The sequence below is a fragment of the Carcharhinus amblyrhynchos genome, unplaced genomic scaffold, assembly GCF_965287045.1.
Source record: "Carcharhinus amblyrhynchos unplaced genomic scaffold, sCarAmb.v2.hapA scaffold_41, whole genome shotgun sequence".
NCBI lineage: Eukaryota > Metazoa > Chordata > Chondrichthyes > Carcharhiniformes > Carcharhinidae > Carcharhinus > Carcharhinus amblyrhynchos.
The window spans coordinates 731,080-756,678 of record NW_027649782.1 but is presented as its reverse complement, the minus strand read 5'-3'; the positions used below and the strand labels follow the sequence as shown (position 1 = coordinate 756,678).

At 46.4% G+C, this 25,599-nt stretch overlaps 1 protein-coding gene across 2 annotated transcripts in view; it reads left to right on the top strand.

Annotated features, from left to right (window-relative positions):
- The first annotated feature begins 983 nt into the window (after positions 1-983).
- Positions 984-25,599, top strand: part of LOC145335786 (ephrin type-B receptor 2) — a 606,760-nt gene continuing 582,144 nt past the window's right edge. For both annotated transcript variants that reach the window (XM_080181518.1, XM_080181517.1), the window contains exon 1: positions 984-1,060. In XM_080181518.1, coding sequence (XP_080037644.1) covers positions 1,009-1,060 — 52 coding nt within the window. In that variant the 5' untranslated portion in view covers positions 984-1,008. The remainder of the gene's footprint in view (positions 1,061-25,599) is intronic.

Here is a 25,599-nt window from a genome sequence, read left to right as displayed (position 1 = left end):
GCACCCCGGACATTCTCTCTCCCACCTTCTTCCTTCGGGAAGAAGATACAGAATCTGAGGTCAAGTATCAATTGACTCAAGAACAGCTTCTTCCCTGCTGCTGTCAGACTTTTGAATGGACTTACTTGGCATTAAGTTGATCTTTCTCTTACACCCTCGCTATGACTGTAACACTACATTCCACACTCTCTCGTTTCCTTCTTTATGAATGATGTTTTGTCCGTACAGTGTGCAAGAAACAATACTTTTCACTGTATGTTAATACACGTGACAATAATAAATCAAATCAAAGTCTTTCTCTCTCAGTAAAGCTCCACACTGAGTAAATATTCCAGAATGAGCTCCCGCGATTCTTCTCACTCTCTCACTCCCCCGCTCTTCCTGTAAAGCACCACATTGAATAAATATTCCAGATAGATTCCTCTATTCCCCCTTTTTCTCTCCCCTCTCTCCCCCTTGCTCTCTCTCCTCTCTCTTTCCCCTGTCTCTCTCCCTCATCACTCTCTCTTTCCCCTGCTCTCTCTTCCCCTTCCTCTCTCTCTCCCCCTCAGTAAAGCTCCACACTGAGTCAATATTTCACCAGACTGAGCCCCATCTCTCCCCCCCCCCCACCCCCTGCCTCTCTCAGAGCAGCCCCACATCCAGTCAATATTCCAGACTGCAAACTGAGCCAAAAGCAGACAGATCTGGGTGATTGACAGCTGTGGTCTGTACTACTGTGACTGCAGGGGTAGCAGACTTTAACATTGTACTGAAATATTTAACACCTGACCTCTTTCTGTGTTTCCGCACTCGTGGACGTGTTAGTGAGGTGGTGAGTGAAGTTGGCCGTGATGAGGGTGCAGTGAGGTTTGGAGTAGAGTTGAGCTGGTGTTTGGTGGAGAGGCTGGTTCCCCCTGTGGAGGTGCTGGGTGTGCTGCTCCTGCTGCCTCTGGGATGGTTGAGGCAGGAACTGCTCTGAGTGAAGAACTCCACATCTTCACACACACACACACACAGAGCTCCACAATGGGCATCTGGTGGATATTTTGGATATTCCCTGCTGTCTGTGCCCTGGAAGGTAAGGTCAGGCTTTAGGATATTTATTGGTGAAGTGAAACTTTGCTGAAGGTGGAGTGTGTGTGAAGCAGTTATTGCTGTGATGGGAATAAAGGATGGAGAGAATCCGGATCGCTGTCTCTCTCAGTCTGCGATTCATTTCCCGATAAAAAACCCGGCTGCTCTTCACTCCAAATTACATTCTCCAGAATATTTCAACCAGAAAGTTCTGTTCTTGCAGTAGCGTGTTGTGGTCCAGTGAATAGATTCCGTGTGTGAGCTGGAGCTGCTGATTAATCCTGAGGAATTTGCAGTTTATTGAGGATCATTCCCAGTGGAAATGTGTATTCTTGATGGAGAAGAAATTCCGGCTGTCGGTGAGGGGATTTGGCGCTCATTCTGCAGCGCTCGACATGCCTTCATTTGACTATGTTGTGGCGCCGTTTCATTCATTCAAGTTCCATTGGAAATCCATCCATTGAGAAGCATTGGGAGAGAGGGAATGGAGAGAGTGAGGGAATGGAGAGAGTGAGGGAATGGAGAGAGTGAGAGAGGGAATGGAGAGTGAGAGAGGGAATGGAGAGTGAGAGAGAGTATGGAGAGAGTGAGAGAGAGAGGGAATGGAGAGAGACAGAGTATGGAGAGAGTGAGAGAGAGAAGGAATGGAGAGTGAGAAAGAGAAGGAATGGAGAGAGAGAGGGAATGGAGAGAGTGAGAGAGAGAGGGAATGGAGAGAGTGAGAGAGAGAGGGAATGGAGAGAGAGAGAGTATGGAGAGAGTGAGAGAGGGAAGGAATGGAGAGTGAGAAAGAGAAGGAATGGAGAGAGAGGGAATGGAGAGAGAGCGAGAGAGGGAATGGAGAGAGAGCGAGAGAGGGAATGGAGAGAGAGCGAGAGAGGGAATAGAGAGAGTGAGAGAGGGAAGGAATGGGGAGAGAGAGAAAGAATGGGGAGAGAGAGAGGGAATGGAGAGAGAGAGAGAGTATGGAGAGAGTGAGAGAGGGAAGGAATGGAGAGTGAGAAAAAGAAGGAATGGAGAGAGAGAGGGAATGGAGAGAGTGAGAGAGAGAGGGAATGGAGAGAGTGAGAGAGAGAGGGAATGGAGAGAGAGTATGGAGAGAGAGTATGGAGAGAGTGAGAGAGGGAAGGAATGGAGAGTGAGAAAGAGAAGGAATGGAGAGAGAGGGAATGGAGAGAGAGCGAGAGAGGGAATGGAGAGAGAGCGAGAGAGGGAATGGAGAGAGTGAGAGAGGGAATAGAGAGAGTGAGAGAGGGAAGGAATGGGGAGAGAGAGAAAGAATGGGGAGAGAGAGAGGGAATGGAGAGAGTGAGAGAGAGAGAAGGAATGGGGAGAGAGAGAGGGAATGAAGAGAGAGAGGGAATGGGGAGAGTGAGAGAGAGAAGGAATGGAGAGAGTGAGAGAGGGAATGGAGAGAGTGAGAGAGGGAATGGGGAGAGTGAGGGGGGAATGGAGAGAGAGAGCGGGGGAATGGAGAGAGAGAGAGAGGGCATGGAGAGAGAGAGGGGGAATGGAGAGAGAGAGGGAACGGAGAAAGAGGGGGAACGGTGAGAGGGAATAGAGAGAGAAAGATAATGGAGAAAGAGAGGGAATGGGGAGAGTGAGAGAGAGGGAATGGAGAGAGAGAGAGAGGGAATGGAGAGAGTGAGAGAGAGAGGGAATGGAGAGAGTGAGAGAGAGAGGGAATGGAGAGGGGGTGAATGGAGAGGGGGGGTGAATGGAGAGGGGGGGTGAATGGAGAGGGGGGGTGAATGGAGAGGGGGGGTGAATGGAGAGGGGGGGTGAATGGAGAGAGGGGGGGAATGGAGAGAGGGGGGGAATGGAGAGAGGGGGGGAATGGAGAGAGGGGGGGAATGGAGAGAGAGGGGGGAATGGAGAGAGGGGGGGAATGGAGAGAGGGGGGGAATGGAGAGAGGGGGGAATGGAGAGAGGGGGGGGAATGGAGAGAGGGGGGGGAATGGAGAGAGGGGGGAATGGAGAGAGGGGGGAATGGAGAGAGGGGGGGAATGGAGAGAGGGGGGGGAATGGAGAGAGGGGGGGGAATGGAGAGAGGGGGGGGAATGGAGAGAGGGGGGAATGGAGAGAGGGGGGGAATGGAGAGAGAGAGAGGGAACGAGAGAGAGAGGGAATGGAGAGAGTGAGAGAGAGAAGGAATGGAGAGAGTGAGAGGGGGAATGGAGAGAGTGAGAGAGGGAATGGAGAGAGAGAGAGGGAATGGAGAGAGTGAGAGAGAGAGAGAGAGGGAATGGAGAGAGAGAAGGAATGGAGAGAGTGAGAGAGAGAGAGAGGAAATGGAGAGAGTGAGGGAATGGAGAGAGTGAGAGAGAGAGAGGAAATGGAGAGAGTGAGAGAGAGAGAGAGAGAGGAAATGGAGAGAGTGAGAGAATGGAGAGGGTGAGAGAGGGGAATGGGGAGAGTGAGGGGGAATGGGGAGAGTGAGAAAGGGAATGGGGAGAGTGAGAGAGGGAATGGGGGAGAGTGAGAGAGGGAATGGGGAGAGTGAGGGGGGGAATGGAGAGTGAGGGGGGAATGGAGAGAGAGCGGGGGAATGGAGAGAGAGGGGGGGAATGGAGAGAGAGAGAGGGGGAATGGAGAGAGAGAGAAAGGGAATGGAGAGAGAGAGGGGGAATGGAGAGAGAGAGGGGGAATGGAGAGAGAGAGAAAGGGAATGGAGAGAGAGAGGGGGAATGGAGAGAGAGAGGGGGAATGGAGAGAGAGAGAAAGGGAATGGGAGAGAGAGGGAATAGAGAAAATGAGAGAGAGAGGGAATGGAGAGAGTGAGAGAGAAGGGAAATAGAGGGGGGAATGGAGAGGGGGTGGAATGGAGAGAGGGGGGAATGGAGAGAGGGGGTAATGGAGAGAGGGGGTAATGGAGAGAGGAGGGGGGGAATGGAGAGAGAGAGAAAGGGAATGGAGAGAGAGAGGGGGAATGGAGAGAGAGAGGGAATAGAGAAAATGAGAGAGAGAGGGAATGGAGAGAGTGAGAGAGAAGGGAAATAGAGGGGGGAATGGAGAGGGGGTGGAATGGAGAGAGGGGGGAATGGAGAGAGGGGGTAATGGAGAGAGGAGGGGGGGAATGGAGAGAGGAGGGGGGAATGGAGAGAGAGAGGGAATAGAGAAAATGAGAGAGAGAGGGAATGGAGAGAGTGAGAGAGAAGGGAAATAGAGGGGGGAATGGAGAGGGGGTGGAATGGAGAGAGGGGGGAATGGAGAGAGGGGGGAATGGAGAGAGGGGGTAATGGAGAGAGGGGGGAATGGAGAGAGAGGGGGGAATGGAGAGAGAGGGGGGAATGGAGAGAGAGGGGGGAATGGAGAGAGAGGGGGGAATGGAGAGAGAGGGGGGAATGGAGAGAGAGGGGAGGAATAGAGAGCGAGGGGGGATTGGAGAGAGAGAGGGGAACGGAGAAAGAGGGAGCAGAGAGAGAGGGAATGGAGAGAGAAAGAGAGGGGAGTGAGGGAATGGAGAGAGAGAGGAATGGAGGGAGTGAAGAAATGGAGAGAGAGGGAACAGAGAGAGTGAAGAAACGGAGAGAGAGGGAGTGAGGGAATAGAGAGAGGGAATGGAGAGAGTGAGGGAATGGAGAGAGAGTGAGGGAGAATGAGGTGAGAGAGAAATTGAGTGAGGGGAATTGGAGGAAGGTTGATTGAGAATTGGGTAGAAGTGTTTGGGGGATGGGAGGGAGACTGGTGAATATGGCAGGAAACAGAGGGTCAGTTGTGATGATATTGAAAGGTTCAGCGGGCTGACACGCTGAATAGCACACACCTGCTCCACTTGTAATGTTCTTCTCAGACAGAGTAAGCCTGTGTCATTTGCTGCAATACTTGTGCAGTTCATGAGTGTATCTTGGTCTTATTAAAGATAGGGCAGGGTGTTCCTGCCCCGGGTTGTTTTGCTGGTGTCTACTCTGCCTTTGTCCTGGGATTTAACTCTTCCTCTGCTCCCAGAGCCTGCCTCTACCAAAGATTGGTCAGGCAGTGGAGATGTTTAAGGTTGGGACTGCCAATGGGAACCTGGGAGTTTGAGGTGAACTGGAATGACATGAGTAACATCAGTTTGTATTCTACATAGTGAGGAATGGTAGCTGATTTTTTAATACTGAACATATTAATTACTTTGTTCCTTGTGACGGAGACGCACTGTGTTTTTCTGTGTTTTCTCTTTCTGGCTGTTCATCACTCAGACTCCCATTCTGTCTCATGTTCCTCAATTCCCCTCTCATTCAAACAAGCCAGCAGGCTTATCCTGAAATATGTCAGTGCTCTCTGCTTCATCCACGTGGCAGAGATTTTCACATTCTCACGAGTGTGTGTGTGTGTGTGTGTGTGTGTGTGTCTCTGTGTGTGAGTGTGTGTGAGTGTGTGTGTGTCTGTGTGTGTGTCTCTGTGTGAGTGTGTGTGTGTGTCTGTGTGTGTGTGTCTCTGTGTGAGTGTGTGTGTGTGTGTGAGTGTGTGTGTGTCTCTGTGAGTGTGTGTGTGTGTCTCTGAGTGTGTGTGTGTGTCTGTGTGTGTGTGTGTCTGTCTGTCTGTGTCTGTGAGTGTGTGTGTGTGTCTGTCTGTGTTGTGTCTGTGTATGTGTGGAGAATTTCTCCTGAGTTCTACATTTGATCTATTAGTGACTACCTTATGAGATCAGTTCTTCTCGCTGTCTCACCCTGGATTAGATGACCTATTGAGATTGTGGACTGCTATATAAAAAGATTGGTCAATAAGTCAGCAGTTTTCATTTCTGAAATTCGCAACTTTTTTAAATTCAGGAGCTGTGGGTGTCACTGGCTGGGCAGCATCTATCGCCCATCCGTAACTGCCCTTGAAGTGAACGTCTTCCCAGGACACTTTTACTCATCAGCGACATTGCTGTATCGACGAATAGGGCTGAATGACTTGTTTCTTTGCTGTACATTGCTTTATAATTGAACTACAAAGATTATACTCTTGTTCAAAAAAGGATGTAAAGATAAACCAAACAACTACAGGTCTGTTCGTTTCATCTCAAGGACTGGAAACTTTAGATGACGATAATCTGGGCCAGTCACTTGGACACACGTGGATTAATTCAGAAAAGCCAGTAGTGTTCGTCAATGGTAAATTGCTGTAATTTTTGATGAGGTAATAGAGAGGGTGGATGAGGGTAATACTGTTGATGTGGTGTACATGGATTTCCAAAAGGTGTTGAAGGAAATGTTGGCAAATCGAAGCCCAATGCTTCAATTTCTGGTTCCAACTTTGCATCGAAGGAACAGCTGCAGCTGGGATATGACCTGGGCTGAGAGACTAGACAGTGAGAGTTGTGGTGAACATTTGTTTTTCTGACTGGAGAAAGTTTACAGTGGGGTTCCCCAGGGGTCAGTACCAGGGCTCATGATCTCTTTTCATGATATAGACCAGTAACCAAGGCTTGGGTGTACAAAATCACAGTTTCAAAATGTGTGGAAGGCACCATAACTTAGAAGCATTGTGAACGGACAAGGATGGTGTTAAACTGGAGAAGTACACAGATGGCCTGGTGGAATGGGCTGACACGTGGCAGATGACATTTAATTGAGAAATGTGAAGTGATTTATTTTGGTAGGGAGAATGAGGAGAAACAGTAACAAATGAAGTGGATGCAGGAGCATAGGGAGGTTGGGGTGTACATACGCAAATCATTGAAGATGGCAGGGCACGTTGAGAGAGTGGTTACAGATGCTGATGGGATCTTGGTTTGGTCTCTACTCATGAAGTGTGTACATTGCAGAATCAGTGGACTCTGATATAAGCTGATTGACAAAGGAAACAATGGCAACATGTAGAGAAACCTTTCTATACAGCGAGAGGTTAGGGCCTGGAATACCCTGCTTGAGAGGGCGGTGAAGATTCAACTGTGCCTTTCAAAGAGAACTAGATAAACACCTGAAGAGAAAATATTTGCAGAGTAAGAGAACAAAAAGGACTTGGTGTGGAACTAATAGAGTTGTTCTAGCAGAGAGTTGACACAGAAACAATGGATTGGATGGCCGCTTTGTGTGTTGTAACTATTCTTTGATTCTGTGTAAGCCAGGTTTCCAGATAGCTGGGATGTTCATACTGCAGATTGCGATATATCAGTTGATGTGAGGGAATAGGTCTATGTTGTTCTTGCTGTTGGAAGTATGGAAGTTATCACTGACACAGAATTGTATTGCAGACTGTAGGAATTGGTGTACTTTCAAGACAAAACTTCCCATATGGTGTCCACTCCAGCTGTAATGTTTAGTACTCTGGAACCTTTCTGGTTCCACCTTTAACTCACTGAGCCCAGAAAGTGACAGCAGGTTAGGATTCTCATCCAACAGAACTGGTTTGTTCAGAGACATTCTCGAGATGCATCAGCCCTGAAGTGGCTTTCTTGCTTCATGCAGTCACTGGCTGCCGCTGTGTTTTGTGCAAGACTTAATTATATCAGGGATTAGAGACAGCTGCAGACAGTTATTCTGAGCCGACACAAACCCAAAAAGAAATGATAACTTGAATATGTGTGAGAAAATTGAACGTTTTGAAGACAAGTGACAATACAGGCTGACAAATAAGTGAAGCATCAAAATGAACAGGGTTTCATTGAATACTGAGCCTTTAGAAAATGGAGACAATAGACGCAGGAGTGCTTACACTGGTTATGAACAAAAAAACGTGAATAGGGTTAAATTTCGAATGTGGAGGAAATGATTAGAATTATCCCTCATTTAAAAATTTTGAGGAAGAGAATTCCGTCTTTGTTTTCTGGTATTTTAAACATCCTCCCATTTGCTGACTTTAATTTCTTCTTTAACGTCACATACTACCTTGCTGGATATACCGTTACTGCAAATAGTAATCTTGGGCTGCTCCCGATGCTTTCTGATCTTTTCGTTTCTCTTTGTTCCACTCTACAATTCCCGAAGTAAAAGAAATCTTTTGCAGCAAACTAACTCGCTTAGAATTTGTCACAACTCAGTAACTCTGCTGTGAGTTGCCATTGGCAGTTTTAATAAAGGGGTACAAAACACAAAAATTTCCACTTGCCTGAGAAATAGGTTCAAAATCCTGAAAGGTACACTATTATCATTCCATTGTGCAGTGTTGCTCAAATGCTAACAAGCCTGAATTACTACATATCTTCCTGATGTATGCATAATTGTTTTAAAAAATTCCAACAATGTGAAATATTGTCCTTGAAACAATTCTTAACACTTAACATGCGGATTGTATACTGCCCACAGCATCCAACCTGACTCAGTCTTTGCCTGGCCCTTCCATTTATTTCTCTGGATGTAGCGTGATAAACAGGAACATGCACCAGGTCAGTAAGGTAATGAAAGATGTAGGCAAAGCAAATAGAGAAAAGGTAATTGAACTTTAGCATTGGGCAGAGAATCTAAGAGCAGGCATATAAATCTTGTAAACTTCAACAAAGACAAAAGATTCAAAGAATTATTTTTCCCACAGAGAAATATTTTGATGAAAAGCAATCCATCTGTTAAAAATCACAGATAGAAGAGGCAACAATCCAACATACTAAGCATTCATGTACTAACATTGGAAATAGGATAAGCGTAGAAACTGATCATAGGAAGCATATCAATCTGCATATGTAGAATGGAGTCTAGAAAATTGACTTGGGTTAATGACAGCAGAAAGCCCTTTCTGAAATAATGCCATGAGATTTTATATCCCGACTTGAAGGGCAGAGAGGATTTAAGTTTTAAAGCTTACCTCAAAGACAGTACATCCAACAGTTTGGCACTCCCTCAGTACAGTACTGAAGTGGCAGCTTTGATTTTTATATTTGGGTTCTGGGTTGGGATTTGGGCAAGGATGCAGAGTCACAACTGAACTTCTGTCTCCTCTTTGTAAGAAACCCAAACCTGCATAGGATTACTAAGCTCTTGTGCTCAGCTCAGAAAGAGTTCATTTGGACCTATTGCAATATATCCATACATCTAAGGCACCTTTCCAATTTGCTTTGTATAGAAAGGTCACAGCTATTCGCAGGCTGCTAATAGATGGGATGATAACAGGTGCAATGAATCTTTCAATCCTATCACTGGAATGTCACTCCTATCGATGTACTCATTCAGAAGACAATGTTAACATGTTTGTAGAATAATCAGCTCGGCCTTCTCGGATACCTGGTCTGCCGTTTTGCACAAATACTATTTGACTTAACATGTGTGAGAATGTATGTCGCAGACAAGCTGATAGGGTGTTCACAGAACATACAGCCCTTTGCCAAGTATGATTCATTTTGATGATCTCCACAATTGGGGATTGTATTCCTTTGAGCAGAGAGGGTTAAGGAAGGATTTAATAGATGTGTTGAAAATCATGAAGGAATTTTATGGGGTTAAGAAGCAGGCAGGTTTCCAATGGCAGGTCAGTCTGTATCCATAAGACAGATTTCAACTAATAAAGTGAAGACACAGAGGGGAGTTGTCAAATATTTCCACACAAAGTTATTACAAGCTGAAGCTGATTCAATGGTAATATCCAAAAGGGGACTGGGGAAATGTGCAAAGATCTGGGGAAAGAACAAGGGAGCAGGATTAATTGGATAACTATTTCAGAGAGCTGGTACAGTCACGATGGGCCAAATGAACCTCTTTCTGTGCTGTATCATTCAATGATGTTGTGAATTCCACAAGTGTGTCACATTGAGTCTTCCTATTGTTTGTGCTGCTCTGGTATAAACATTAACCAGTCAAACATTCAAGGTTGAAGTTGCTGATTAACGAGTTAGAGATGAGTGAACACTAGGTCTGTGTATTAACATGTGTAACACCTATTTACCCACATCAACAATTCTATGGCAGGGCAGAATAAATGACAATTTTGTAGAGTAATTTTGATAAAAATGACCATGAACACCAATTTAAAGCACTCACTACTTTGAGTTCTCCGAGGATTTTATCTTCATGCTTTCACACATTTCAGTTTTGTGTTTTTGCTGCATTTGAAACCCAACTTTATATGCTTTTGTTGAGGATTTACACCAGCTTAAAGACACATTTTTATTTTATTTATTTTACAAGTAACAGTTCTGTTGCCAGATTTTTTGGTGTCTTTAATTCAACCATTCCTCCAGCCTTCTTGACCAAAGTGACAGGCAGGTCTCTACCAATAATTACTCTGAACGTAGACAGGAGAACTCAGCCATATAACTTTTCACAAAGTGTGATTGGCAACTTGTCAGTGTGAGAGATCATCAACACTCAACCATGCCCCCCCGACTGATTGACACCAAGCTTGTGCCCTGTAGCAAAGGAGTGGAAGGTTTTGGGAGGCAGAGGGAAAAGTGAAGTTGAGACCATAACCAAATCAGCAATGATCTTACTGAACGGCGGAGCAGGCTCGAAGGGTTGAATGGTCAACTCCTCAATGATGTCCTCAAACTGTAATGTTACCAGTGCATCTACAGACAGCACTGCCATTCGCTTGGCATCTAATGACGCCTAATGTTAGCATTTCTCTTGCTGAGATCTGTTTGGTTCCTCCACATTAACACCATGATAATGGTCACAGAATCTGCTGAAGTTATTCAGTCGGAGTGTCACAGTGACATAGTGGTTAGCACTGTTGCCTCACAGTGCCAGAGACCCGGATTTGATTCCCGGCTTGGGTCAGTGTCTGTGTGAAGTTTGCACATTCTCTCCATGTCTACGTGGATTTCCTCCGGGTGCTCTGATTTCCTCCCACAATCTGAAAGACATGCTGGTTAGATGCATTGGCCCGAACAGCTGTGTGGCAACGAAGAGAATTTCACAGTAACTTCATTGCAGTGTTAATGTAAGCCTTACTTGTGACTAATAAATAAACTTCACCTTACCAGATATTTTCAGTCTGCTAAAAGTTCTACTAACCGAGTTTGGCAAATAGCTAGTTCCACTCATGTCTGTGTAAAAATTGTTACATAAATAAATGTGTTGTAATTTTAAAATTCATTTGAAATTAACTGGTTTAAGCATTCAGCCTGGAGACTGCAATTCTTCACTAAAATTAATCAACTGCTGAAAGTTAGCAATTTAACTTTTAAACACCAAAGATTTCTAATTGATAGTACAGACAGGTCCACTCCTTTAGATAATTGACACCAGTTGTTGCAGTAGTAAAGTGGGTGATTGGGACTGTGTTTCTGCGTGGATACATCAGGTGGCATTTTACAGCCTCGCTCGTCCCCAAACCGTAAAATCCCGCCCCAAGGTCAATGGATCTTTCCGTGCTCCAGCCATCGCCTGCTCCAATTCCTATGGTGGGTGGGATGGTAAAATTCTGGCCATGGTCTCTGTGACTTGTCTTGCTGACCACATCATCTCACTTTCTTCTCTGACGCCACTATCCCAGTCTTTACTGGCAATTTTATTTCAAAACTTGACGTCAGCACTTTTTAAAAGTCATGTGATATGTTGTTGCACTGTGACTGATAATGTGAGCGACTGTAACACTTCCAACTGAAGAAAAGCAGCAAAATTGTTCATGTTTTCATTGATCAATGCAATCTCCTGGACCATCATTAGAGAGACACTAGCAAGCGCTTGTGAAAGGAATGTATCAATATTATCAAGTGTTGTTATTTGGATTTAATTAAAGGCTGAGGCACAAGTTAGAATTTTTTCCCTGTGGTTTGTGTTTCTTCTTTCTGTTCCCTCTCAGTATTTCTGCCTCAGGCACTGGCTCTGATGTCAAGGCAGATGTGACCTCTGTCCCACCTCTCGCTATCTGTTACCTGCTCCATCAGGATGGTTTCTGTTGGAGAATCCAGATGTACCATGGGAATTCTTCAATAGACAAACAAGTTTTGGAAATACCCATGCTGGGAATAAACCCACGGTGGCACAGTGGTTATCACTACTGCCTCACAGCGTCAGGGACCTGGGCTCAATTCCCGGCTTGAGTGTCTGCACATTCTCCCCATTTCTGCGTTGGTTTCCTCTGGGTGCTCCAGTTTTCTTCCACAGTCCGAAAGACATGCTGGTCAGGTGGTTAGCCATTCTCCCTCAGTGTGCCCGGACAGGTGTACAGAGTATGGTGACTAAGGAATTTTCATAGTAACTTCATTGTAGTCTTAATGTAAGCCTATTTGTGACACTATTAAATAAATAAACCCGGAACCTATCAGTCAACCAGTTTATGGGATAGAGTTCATCCTCAACAAACTCAACTGTGGGGAGGAAATAGCCTAGTGGTATTATCGCTAGATTATTAATCCAGAAACTCAGCTAATGTTCAGGAGACCCGGGTTCAAATCCTGCCACTGCAGATGATGGAATTTGAATTCAGTTAAAAAAATTTCTGGAATAAGAATCTGCTGATGACCATGAACCCATTGTCAATTGTTGGAAAAACCCATCTGGTTTACTAATCCATTTAGGGAAGGAAATCTGCCATCTTTACCTGGTCTGGCCTATGTGACTTCAGAGCCGCAGCAATGTGGTTATCTGTCAGCTGCCCTCCAACGGCAACTAGCGATGGGCAATAAATGCTGGCCAGCCAGTGATGTCCATGTCCCACGCATGAACAAAAAAAAAGTAATCCAATTCAAAAAGTTTGGTGTCAGAAATGATTTGTTCATAATAACTGGGACAAGTGGCCTATGTCATTGATCTAATGGATCGGATTTAAGAAGTTTTTTTTAGCCATTGTTTTGTTCCAAGCCTTTGAACCAACTGATCATGCCACAAGTAATGAGCTTTGTGAATAATGTCCCAAAATTCTCTTACATTTTTCTCATTTACCCTCACTAACACACTTGATTTGGCCTTTTAATGTACAGTGAAATCCCAGCAGCAGCATTGAGAGTTAAGACCACACTGGCAAAATGTGATTGTATTCAGAGGACAGAAAATCTATACAGTAAACTGGTGAAGCTATTGATGGAAATCAAATCAAACAGTTGCTGTCTGCAGAATGCATACAATAAAGGTAAAGTCACCATGATCCCAGATGATCAGGAACTGCTTTGAGGAGGAGAGCTGACTGGTGGTGATTTAAACTGAGGATCTTCACACCTCAGGTCAGGGGCAAGGTTGAGAAGGTGGTGCCTTCATGGATAACCTTAGCCGGCACGGGAATTGAACACACACTGTTAGTATCGCTCTGCCTCACAAACCAGCTGTCCAGCTAACCAACTGTCCTATTCATATAGTGTGTGCTCAAACATGTGTGAAATTATACTGTGGCATCATCAACCTCTGTACAGCTATCTGGGATCACCTTCCTTTGGTTGATGGACAATGTCAGCAACAGAGTACATTTCCAGAAGATTTGAAAGTTTATTCATTTTCAGGATGTGGGCATCATTGGCTAGGCCAGCATTTATTGCCCATCCCTAGTTGCCCTTCAGAAAGTGGTGGTGAGCCAACTTTTGGAACTGCTGCAGTCCTTGTACTGTAGGTACACCAACAGTGCTGTTAAGTAGAGTGTTCCAGGAGGCTGAAGTGATATAATTCCAAGTCTGGATGATGTGTGACTTTGAGGGGAACCTGGACGTGGTGGTATTCCCATGTTCCTGGCTGCCTTCTGTCCTGGATGGTAGAGATCTCAGATTGGAGAAGTTTTGTCAATGAAGTTTGGATGAGTCGCTGCGGTACATCTTGTAGATGGTAGTTCTCTGCAGCAGATTACTGGTAATGGAGTGAGTGAAAGTTTCAATGTGTGGAAGAGGTGCTGATGGTCCTGGACAGTGTCAAGCTTCTTGAGTATTGTTGGAGCTGCACCCATACAAGCAAGTGGAAAGGATGCCATTACACTGCTGCCTTGTAAGTGGTGGAAATGCTTTGGACAGCCAGGGGTGGGCCACTTGTGCCAGAAGCCCCTGTTCAGTATTTACGTTAAATTGTAATGAGTCAAACTCATGACACATAATTCCGATTACATTGAAAGTAGTCAATCATTCCCGCTGGCAGAATAGCGAATCTTAGGGAACAATACCCTTGATAAACATGCCTGCACTAGTGACTACTATTTGACCAAACATGTCTAAGCTTGTCATATGTGACTGTGCTGGCTAATCAGAGTGGAGTTAGATTACACAAGAGCGTAAACTCATGGAATGCTGGGCAAACCATCATTTGACATTGAAATTCCCCTGTGAAAGGATGTGCAAGGCCAGTGTGTAAGGGCAAACTTGTGCAATCAGAAAGGATTAATTGGCAGTCTAGTTGTAAGAGAACCCTTAGAGAGATGACTGACCACATTATGGTAGAATTCTTTGTCAAGCAGATAATGATGTAGTTGATTTGAAGACCAGGGTCCTGAATCTCAGTAAAGGTAACCATGGTGGTGTGGAGCATGAATTGGCCATGACGGACTGGGAAACATTACTGAAAGGAAAGACAGTGGACAGACAATGGCAGGCATTTCAATAATTCCAGAAGTTATTTATTCCTGTTTGGCACAAAAGTGGTCAGGGAACTGTGGCCAAATCATGGCTTACAAAGGAAATTAGAGATAGTATCAGATGCAAGGAAGAAACATACAAATTGGCAAGAAAAGGCAATATTATAGAACCCTTCAGTACAGAAAGAGGCCTGTCGGCCCATTGAGTCTGCACCGAACACAATCTCACCCAGGCCCTACCCCCATATCCCTACATATTATACCCACTAATCCCTCTAACCTATACATCCTGGACACTAAGGGGCAATTTCTTAGCATGGCCAATCAACCTAACCCGCACATCTTTGGACTGTGGGAGGAAACCGGAGCACCCGGAGGAAACCCACACAGACACGAGGAGAATGTGCAAGCTCCACACAGACAGTGACCCGAGCCAGGGATTGAACCCAGGACCCTGGAGCTGTGAAGCAGCAGTGCTAACCACTGTGCTACCGTGCCACCTGGGCGCTGGGGCCAGTTTAAATTTCAGCAAAGGAGGACCAAGGGATTGATTAAGAAAGGAAAAATAGAGTATGAAAGTTAGCTCACGGAGAATATAAAAACTGATTGTAAAAATTTCTATAGATATGTAAAAAGAAAAAGTTTAACAAAGATGAATGTAAGCCCCTTGTAGTCAGAAATGGGAGAATCCATTCTGGGGAATAAAGAAATGGCCAAGGAATTAAATTTGTACTTTGCTTCAGTTTTCACAAAGGAAGACATGAATAATGTACCAGAAATGCTGAGAGAAAAACATGTTTCAGTGAGGAGCTGAAGGAAATCAGCATTAGTGGAAAAATGGTTTTGGAGAAATTGATGGGTTTGAAGGTGGATAAATCTCCAGGTCCTGATCATCTTCATCCCAGAGTACTTAAGGAAGTGGACCTGGAAATAGTAGATCCATTGATGGTTATTTTCCAAAAATCTTTGGACTCTGGAATAGTTCCTGCAGATTGGAGGGTAGCTAATGTAAGCTCACTATCCAAAAAGGGTGGTAGAGAGTAAACAGGTAACTATAGACCAGTGAACCTAACTGGTTCTGGGGACATTGTTAGAGTCCATTGTCAAAGATTTCATAATTCAGCACTTGAAAGGCAGTGATATAATCAGACAAAGTCAGCATGGATTTACAAAAGGGAAATCATGGTTGATGAATCTACTGGAATTTTGTGAGGATGTAACTAACAGAGTTGACTGAGGAGAACCAGTGAATGGGGTTTATTTAGACTTTCAGAAGGCTTTTGAAAAGGTCTTGCATAACAGACTACTATGCAGTGTTAAAGCACATGGGATTGCAGGTAATGGATAGAAAGGTGGTTAGTGGATAGGAAGCAAAAAGCTGGCACAGATGGGTCTTTTGTTGATTGGCAGTCAGTGATTAGTGGGGTTCCACAGGGATCTGTGCTAGGACTCAATTGTTCACATTATATATTAATTGGAAGAGGGAACTGAATGTATTAGCTCCAGATTAGTAGATGATGTAAAGTTGGGTGGGAGGATGAACTGTGAGGAGGATGCAGAGATGCTTCAGTGTGATTTGGACAGGCTGAATGTGTGGGCATCTGCATGGCAGATGCAGTATAATGTGAATAAATGCGAGGTTATGCACTTAGGTAGCAATAGTAAGAAGACCCATTACTTGAATGGGTGTAAATTGACAGAGGTGGATCCTCAACAAGATCATGGATTACTCGTGCATCAGTCACTGAAAGTAAGTGCGCAGGTACAGCAGGCAGTAAAAAAGGCAAATGATATGTGGGCCTTCATAGCAAGAGGATTTGAGAAGGTGGATAGGGATGTTTTGCTGCAATTGCATAGGGCATTGGTGAGGTTACATCTGGAATATTGTGTGCAGTTTTGGTGCCAATGGGTCATTCTTGGTAATGGACTTTGATGCTCCCACATTGAGAGTACAATCCGAATCCTTGCTATTCTCTGTGCTTCTTCAAAGTGACATTAAACATTAGGACTGCTGGTTACTGATTCACCAGCTGAGGGAGTGTAGTAGGTGGTAATCAGCATATTAGATCAAATACATGAGAATTTATGATCTAAAGTCAATGCTGAGAACTCCCAGGGCAACTACTTCCCAACTGTATTGCTCAATGTTGCTGCCAGTGAAGGATCTGTTCTACTGGTGGGACAGGACATACCTCGGGATGGTGATGGTGGTGTCTGGGACACTGTAAGGAATGATTCTGTGTGTATGACTATGTCAGGCTGTTGTTTAATGAGACTGTGAGACAGTCTGTCCAGTGTTGGCAGGAGCCCCAGGTGTGAGTGAGCAGGACTTTGTAAGGTTTACAAAACTGGGTATGACTATTCTGTGCCCAAAAGTGGTGCGCATCCTGAAGGGGGTCTGAATATTTTAGTTCTGTTGGGCTGTAGCTTCCATGGAGTAGCAGTCCATGTCCAGTTACCTCTGTGTTCCTTGTTACTTACCTGGAAATGAAGCTGTTCCTTTTCTGGCCACCTTGCCACACCGATCGGGTGAGAAACAGAGAGTGCAGTCGGTTCCCAAAGGCCTTGTGTTGAGGAAACAAGGCGCACCCCCTTTATTTACTAGCTGCCATAAAGCAGGCTAACTCAAAGTTCCAGTCACTTTGAGAAGCTCGGGTCAAGGTGAATTTGAAAAGTAAGTTGTTAGGGTGGAGGAGGAAGTGATGGTTGGGGGCAGTAAAGGAGGGTCAGTGGTGTGGGCTGGTTAGTGACGGGGTTTAGGGGGTCAGTGAGGAGTATGGTCAGTGGCGGAAGTTTTGGGGTAAGTGGGGAGTGTAGCCAGTGACAATATTTGGAGGGTCAATGGGGAGAATGTGGGGTTTGGGAGTCAATGAGGATTGTGGCCAGTGACAGGGCTTGGGGGGTTCAGTGGGGGGAGTGTGGTCAGTGATGGGGGTTGGGGATCAGTGAGGCATGTGGTCAGTGGTGGATGTTTTGGGGTAAATGGAGAGTGTGGTCAGTGACAGGATTTGGAGGGCCAGTGAGAGAAGTGTGGTCACTGACAGGGGTTTGGGGGGGGGTCAGTGGGTGGAGTTTGGTCAGTGATGGGGGTTCGGGGGGTCAGTGGGTGGAGTGTGGTCACTGACAGGGGTTTGGGGGGGGTCAGTGGGTGGAGATTGGTCAGTGATGGGGGTCTTGGGGGGTCAGCGGGTGGAGTGTGGTCAGTGATAGGGGTTTGGGGGGTCAGTGGGTGAAGTGTGGTCAGTGATGGGGGTCTGGGGGTGTCAGTGGGTGGAGTGTGGTCAGTGATGGGGGTCTGGGGGGGGTCAGTGGGTGGAGTGTGGTCAGTGATGGGGGTTTGGGGGGTCAGTGGGTGTAGTGTGGTCAGTGATGGGGGTTTGGGGGGTCAGTGGGTGAAGTGTGGTCAGTGATGGGGGTTTGGGGGGTCAGTGGGTGGAGTGTGGTCAGTGATGGGGGTTTGGGGGGTCAGTGGGTGGAGTGTGGTCAGTGATGGGGGTCTGGGGGTGTCAGTGGGTGGAGTGTGGTCAGTGATGGGGGTCTGGGGGGGGTCAGTGGGTGGAGTGTGGTCAGTGATGGGGGTTTGGGGGGTCAGTGGGTGGAGTGTGGTCAGTGATGGGGGTTTGGGGGGTCAGTGGGTGGAGTGTGGTCAGTGATGGGGGTCTGGGGGTGTCAGTGGGTGGAGTGTGGTCAGTGATGGGGGTCTGGGGGGGGTCAGTGGGTGTAGTGTGGTCAGTGATGGGGGTTTGGGGGGTCAGTGGGTGGAGTGTGGTCAGTGATGGGGGTTTGGGGGGTCAGTGGGTGGAGTGTGGTCAGTGATGGGGGTTTGGGGGGGTCAGTGGGTGGAGTGTGGTCAGTGATGGGGGTTTGGGGGGTCAATGGGTGGAGTGTGGTCAGTGATGGGGGTTTGGGGGGGTCAGTGGGTGTAGTGTGGTCAGTGATGGGGGTTTGGGGGGTCAGTGGGTGGAGTGTGGTCAGTGATGGGGGTCTGGGGGGGGTCAGTGGGTGTAGTGTGGTCAGTGATGGGGGTTTGGGGGGTCAGTGGGTGGAGTGTGGTCAGTGATGGGGGTTTGGGGGGTCAGTGGGTGGAGTGTGGTCAGTGATGGGGGTTTGGGGGGTCAGTGGGTGGAGTGTGGTCAGTGATAGGGATTTGGGGGGTCAGTGGGTGGAGTGTGGTCAGTGATGGGGGTTTGGGGGGTCAGTGGGTGGAGTGTGGTCAGTGATGGGGGTTTGGGGGGTCAGTGGGTGAAGTGTGGTCAGTGATGGGGGTTTGGGGGGGTCAGTGGGTGGAGTGTGGTCAGTGATGGGGGTTTGGGAGGTCAGTGGGTGGAGTGTGGTCAGTGATGGGGGTTTGGGGGGTCAGTGGGTGGAGTGTGGTCAGTGATGGGGGTTTGGGGGGTCAGTGGGTGGAGTGTGGTCAGTGATGGGGGTTTGGGGGGTCAGTGGGTGTAGTGTGGTCAGTGATGGGGGTTTGGGGGGTCAGTGGGTGGAGTGTGGTCAGTGATGGGGGTTTGGGAGGTCAGTGGGTGGAGTGTGGTCAGTGATGGGGGTTTGGGGGTGAGTGAGGGAGTGTGGTCAGTGATGAGGCTTTGGGCATTAATGCAGAGTGTGTCAGAGACAGGATTTAGGGGGTCAGTGGGGGGAATGTAGTTAGACATGGGATGGGGGTGAGTGACGGAGTGTGGTCAGTGATGGAGGTTTAGGGGTGAATGAGGGAGTGTGGTCTGTGACAGGGTTTGGGGGTTAATGAGGAGTGTGGTCAGTGATAGAGGATTGGGGATGGGTGAAGGAGTGTGGTCAGTGATGGAGGTTTGGGGGTGAATGAGGGAGCGTGGTCAGTGACGGAATTTGGGGTTGAGTGAAGGAGTGCAGTCAGTGATGAGTGTTGAGTCGTTCATGGGAATGTGGTCAGTGATGGGTGTTTGGGGGTTAATGGGGAGTGTGATCAGTGATGGGGCTTCAGGATGTGTGAGAGAATGTGGTCAGTGATGGGGATTTGGGGCTGAGTGAGAGAGTGTGGTCAGCATTGAGGGTTTGGGGATTAATGAGGGGTGTGGTCAGTGACGGGGTTTGGGGGTGAGTGGGGGAGTGTAGTTAGTGAGGGGATTTGGGGGTGAGTGGGGGAGTGTGGACAGTAATGGGGGTTTGGGGGTGAGCGAGTGAGTGTGGTCAGTGATGAGGGTCTGGAGGTTAATGGGAACTGTGATCAGTGATAGAAGTTTGGGGGTCAGTGCTGGGATGCCCATAGGAGGCTGATTTGTGATGTTGGTCATTTGAGGAATGGTCAGTGTAGGGGTTTGGATGGTCAGCGGGTGGACTGGGGGAAAGTGTATTCAGGGTGTAGTCAGAATGGGGAGGACAGTGGGAGATGCATTCACGGGTGGGGTGTAGTTGGGGGTGTGGAGGAGAATAGAGGGTGGATGATATAGTTAGGGTTACAGGGGGGGCAGTTAGGTTGGGTAAGTAGTGGGTGGGGTTTGGGGAGTTCCATGGGGCCTGGTTCAGTGCTGTAGATACCAAGGAGTTAGAGATGGTTTTCATTCTTTAAACTGTTTTTGGGTAACTATTGCTGTAAAACAGCCAGAACCATCCAAAGCTGATGATTACATTTGCCCTATGGGATGGTTCATTGTGCAGGGAAATTGTCCATTGGAAGTTTAAACTTCCTAGGCAATTGCATTTATTCCTTATGTGGAAAATTCCAGGTTGGTGGAGCGGGATGTTCCCTCACACATCCTTTCGGTATGCCACACAGGTATAACAGACCAGAAAATTATAGACTACTGTAATTTTTGAGCAGTTTGATACAATTTAGTGGCAGACTCTTCAGAGAGCAGTTAAGATTTAACTATATTGATGTGGGACTGGAACGACATGTTGGCCAAACCAGTGTGTAAGCGGATTTCCGTTCCCAAAAAGATTTAGTGGAATAGTGAGTTTTAATGATAAAATGAAGCTTCAAGGTCCCTGCAAGCTTATGATTTAATAACTGAATTCAAAACCGCACTGGATGAGATTTGACCACACACTGGATCATTAGCCTGGGTGTCTGAGCTAATAAGGGCACGAGTAAAGGGCACTATGCAACACCACCCCATCGTCGGACTAAGGATATCCTCCATCATGTTGCTCCCAATTTGCTAAATGGGATAGATTCAGAATAGAATGAGCAGTTTAAAACTGTACACGGGAGACTCTGGGCCATCAGCAGCAGTAGAATTGTGTTCAGCCACAATCTGTAACTCATAGCCAGATATATCCTTCACTGATACCGACCAACCCACCTTGATTAATTAACGTTGAAGAAAAGCACACCGATCGCAGAGTTACACATAATGAAGATATCCCAATTCAGGTGTTGCTTGATTATGTCTTGCTGGTTTGCATCAGATGAAAGTAATATCATGCAGATCAGACAGAGATCCAATAAATCCCAGTGCTGACTTTAAGCTGCATTGTAACAATTTACTGAAGGTGGAAAAATCAATGGAAGTGCAGCCACAGACAGGCAGCTGATAACTCCAGTTTCAGTATCACTCTTTTTTAAGATTAAAGCTGTCAGACATACACTTGTTCTGTTATTTCCTGGTCATTAACTCCGAGTTATTTCTTTATTTGCTCTGTGATTGCGTTACAGTTTCTCTTCCCAGTCTGTGAATAGTACCGATCGTCATTTGAGAGTCAACATCTGTCACTAGAGTTGTTGACAAGCAAAAACCCCATAGTTGAATGACTGTTCCTAACCTCTCCATCGCTCTGTTCTAAACTGTACTGGAAGAACAGAAATTTCTTTCAGTTAAATATTGGGATGACTGAAGCCATTGTCTTTGACCCTCAGTACAAATGTGTTCCCCAGACCGCTCGTCCTGGCAAAAGTCTGAAACTAAACCAGCTTGTCTGCAGTCTCAAGGTCATCCAAGCTCCGCAACCCATGTTTAAACTTTAAAGTTTATTTATTAGTGTCACAAGTAGGTATACATTAACACTCCAGTGAAGTTACTGTGAAACTGCCCTAGTCGCCACACTCCAGCGACTGTTGGGTACACTGAGGGAGAGCTTAGCATGGTCAATGCACCTAACTGCCTTTCGGATTGTGGGAAACCGGAGCACCCAAAAGAAACCCACGCAGACACAGGGGGAATGTGCAGACTCTGCACAAGACAGTGACCCAAGCCGGGAATCAAATTCGATTCCCTGGCACTGTGAGGCAGCAGTGGTAACTACTGTGCCACCCTCTGTGCCACCATGCTGCCCTGACTCGGACCAAGACGCACTCACCCATGACCCCTATGCTCACTGACCTGCATTGTCTCCTGTTTAAGCAACTCTTGGATTTTAAAATTCTCATACTTGTTTTCAAATGCCTCCATGCCCTCACCTCTTCCTACCTCTGTTATCGCTTCCAGCCCTGAAGAAGGAATCTACCTTCCTCCAATTGTGGCCTCACATCTATTCCCTATTTTAATCACTCTGACATTGGTGCTCATCCCTGTAATTCCCTCATTAAACCTCTCCACCTCACTCCCTCTCTCTGCTCCTGTCAGAATGACCTCTTTGACTATTTGTTTGATGATGCTCGCCAAGCACCTTGAGCTATTTTATCCAATTAAAGGCTCCATGTAAATACAAATTGAAGCTGATTGTTACAAATAATACTGTTGAATATAACAACATCTCACAATGAGGTGCAGCATGATTTAACATTCTGTGAATTGCTGAAGTCTCAATTGTGACACTGGCTTGTGGCCAATCCAAGCTGTCTGACAAGCTCCATGTACAATGTGGTTTGTATAAGTGTGTGCTTGAGGCCTGTGTGTGCTTCTTAGCTTGAGGCTTGTCAATGTTGAGTGTGAAATAGAATGTAAGTCCACTTTGTGAAGCTGTGGGCCTTGTCCAGAATAGCATTGGCTAGAAACCGAATGAAACGTTCTCTACTCTAATGGGATATCCTAACTCCTTGCTGAAACAAGTGTGTTTTTTATATATGTCAGAGACCATGCTTGAGTGAGAATGGCTATTTGTAATTGTTATAATAATTTTGCACTGAATGCCTAACCATGCATTGTGTCAGGTATTGCCAGACTGGCGCAGTATCATGGTGCATCCAGGATTGATCTGAATTCCACTGCTCCTGCACCGTAAGTTGAATTTCCTGATGTACACTGTCGCATTCTGAACGTGATAGCAAACTGCAGAAGCGCCATTTTGGGCTGTTACGACATGTGATTATGATTGGGGCAGTATTGTTTTATATGCCTCTCTTTACCACAGCATAAGAATTGATTGCTGTTCCTTTCGTACTCATTCAAGGTGAATGGCCTGAGCTGCAGGGCCAGGACTTATTGTGCTTTTCCCAATTGATCTTGAGAAAATGAGGTTGAGCTGCTAACTTGGACCACTACAGCGGTTACGTATGTGTTGAGGCTTCTTCTAGTATAGGCTAGGTACATCCCAACCAGGCAAAAAAGGTAATGGAACCAAAACCAAGGCTCCTTAGATGATGAGGCAGATGATGAGGCAGATAATGAGGAAACATGATGATTCAAAAAAAGCATGTGTACGATGCATATTAGATAAGTTATTGAAGCAGGAATCAGGCTAAATAAAGTACATCAAATAGAGAAGTGAAGAGGAAAGTAAGACTGACAAAGAATGTGTATAGAATAGAATGGCAGTAAACCCAGAAGAGAATGCAAAAATCTTCTATCAGCATGTAAATAGTATGTGAGTAGTAGGAGACTCAGTTCAGGCTAGAATCCTAAATAGGCACATTTTATCAGTATTATCCAGGAAAAGGGAACTGACAGAACCAAAGATGGTAGACGCTATGGATGTGGTGAAAATTATTAGGAAGGTTGGACTGAAAAGATTGGTTATGCTTAGAGTGGGTAAGTTGCCTGGGTCTGGGTGGCTTGCACCCCAGGTCGTTAAAGTAATTGGGGATGGAGATAGAGAAAGGCTTGTCATCATCTTCCACCAATCTGCACATTTTTAGAGAGTGGAAGGAAACCGGAGCACCCAGAGGAAACTCACTCAGACACAGAGAGAACGTGCAAACTCTACACAGTCACCCAAGGCTGGAATTGAACCTGGGTCCCTGGTGCTGGGTCACTAATCACCGTGCCTGCTGTCAGCTGGTGTGTTCAAAGGCCCCAGCGCCATTTTTAAACATCAGTCCAGTACACTCGTATCACTCTCTCCAGCCCAACCGTCTTCGCCAGACTGTGCAGATTGTCAGTAACCCAGAGGGAAAATGCCAGCAGCCTCCAGAGGAAATCAGCTCCCCGATTCAACCAGCCTCCACCAGAGACCATCACCTATGACATGCCCATGCCCAACTGTGACCTCCTACCCTAGAGTCCCCAAACATCCCCTTCCAGTAAATTTTGTGGTTTCCCTTTGACCCCCTTGTTTGTAAGTTTTTCATGCAGCATCATCAGGGTCCGGCTTCCCTGTGCGTTTCCATTGTTTGTGGTCTTCATCCACCTCCCTCTCTGCATGATGTCATGAGCCCCTCTCCAACCACCCACCTCCCCCTCCAGGACTTGCACAGCCTCCTTCCACATTGTCTTTGTCAGCCCCCGCCCTTCCCCTCAACCCCTGGCTTCACCTTGCACTCCTCCTGGTTGAACTTAGAACATACAACATTACAGCGCAGTACAGGCCCTTCGGCCCTCAATGTTGCGCTGACCAGTGGAACCAATCTAATGACCCTCTAACCTAAACTATTCCAATGTTATCCATATGCCTATCCACTGACCATTTGAACGCCCTTAAAGTTGGTGAGTCCACAACTGCTGCAGGCCGGGCATTCCACGCCCTTACTACCCTCTGAGTAAAGAACCTACCTCTGACATCCGTCCTATAATTACCACCCCTTAATTTAAAGCTATGTCCCCTTGTGTTAGCCATCACCATCCGAGGGAAAAGGCTCTCACTGTCCACCCTATCTAGCCCTTTGATCATCTTGTATGCCTCAATTAGGTCACCTTGTAACCTTCTTCTCTCTAATGAAAATAACCTCAAGTCCCTCAGCCTTTCCTCATAAGACCTTCCCATCATACCAGGCAACACCCTGGTAAACCTCCTCTGCACCCTTTCCAATGCCTCCACATCTTTCTTATAATGCGGCGACCAGAACTGTACGTAATACTCCAAGTGCGGCCGCACCAGAGTTTTGTACAGTTGCAACATGACCTCACGGCTCTGAAATTCAATCCCTCTACCAATAAAAGCTAACACACCGTACGCCTTCTTAACAACCCTATCAACCTGGGTGCCAACTTTCAGGGAGCTATGCACATGTACACCGAGATCTCTCTGCTCGTCAACACTACCAAGAGTCCTTCCATTAGCCCTATATTCTGTACTCCTGTTACTCTTACCAAAGTGAATCACCTCACACTTTTCCGCATTAAACTCCATCTGCCACCTCTCGGCCCAGCTCTTGCAGCTTATCTATGTCCCTCCGCAAACTGTAACATCCATCCTCACTGTCTACAACTCCTCCGACTTTGGTGTCGTCAGCAAATTTACTAATCCATCCTTCTACACCCTCATCTAGGTCATTTATAAAAAATGACAAACTTGGAACCTTTATTGTGGTGGCTGGGTGACTCCCACTGATCAGTGCTGTCCTGATTGACACTGCTATGTGGCACCAGGGACAAAGGAGACTGTGGACTCCGAAACGCCAGGCATTGTCCTGATTCGAGTCAGTGACACAGGAGGGCCCAGGGGTCCATAAAGATCAGCTCAGCAAGGAGACGGAGACAGGAACTGGTCTGCCCTGGCAGACTGGTGTACAGCACATCAGGGGCAGCACAGCAGCATGCGTGATGATACAGTGCTATTAATATATTTTGTGTTAAGGGGGAACTGTTTTACGATTCAGTGTTTTGTTATAGTTGGTTTGTCTGGAAGGAATTCAGTCAATGCTGGAAAGCAGGATAGTTACTCATTTTAGCCCATAAGTGTTTATATTTAGCACAAGGCTAAATATAATTACCAAAGAAAAGGACCTTGGGATTTTTTTTGATGAAGATAATGGAAGGTGAGTTAGGTATACAGGATCATATTGTCATGTGATGTAAAAATGGAAGGAATTAGATTTGTAGCTAAGAAAAACAACTTCCTGAGTTCAGTTCCTGGAGAGCGCTGCTTATAAATCGCAGTCTACAAACAACTCTCTCTCTCTGTTTCTCCCTCTGGAAGGTC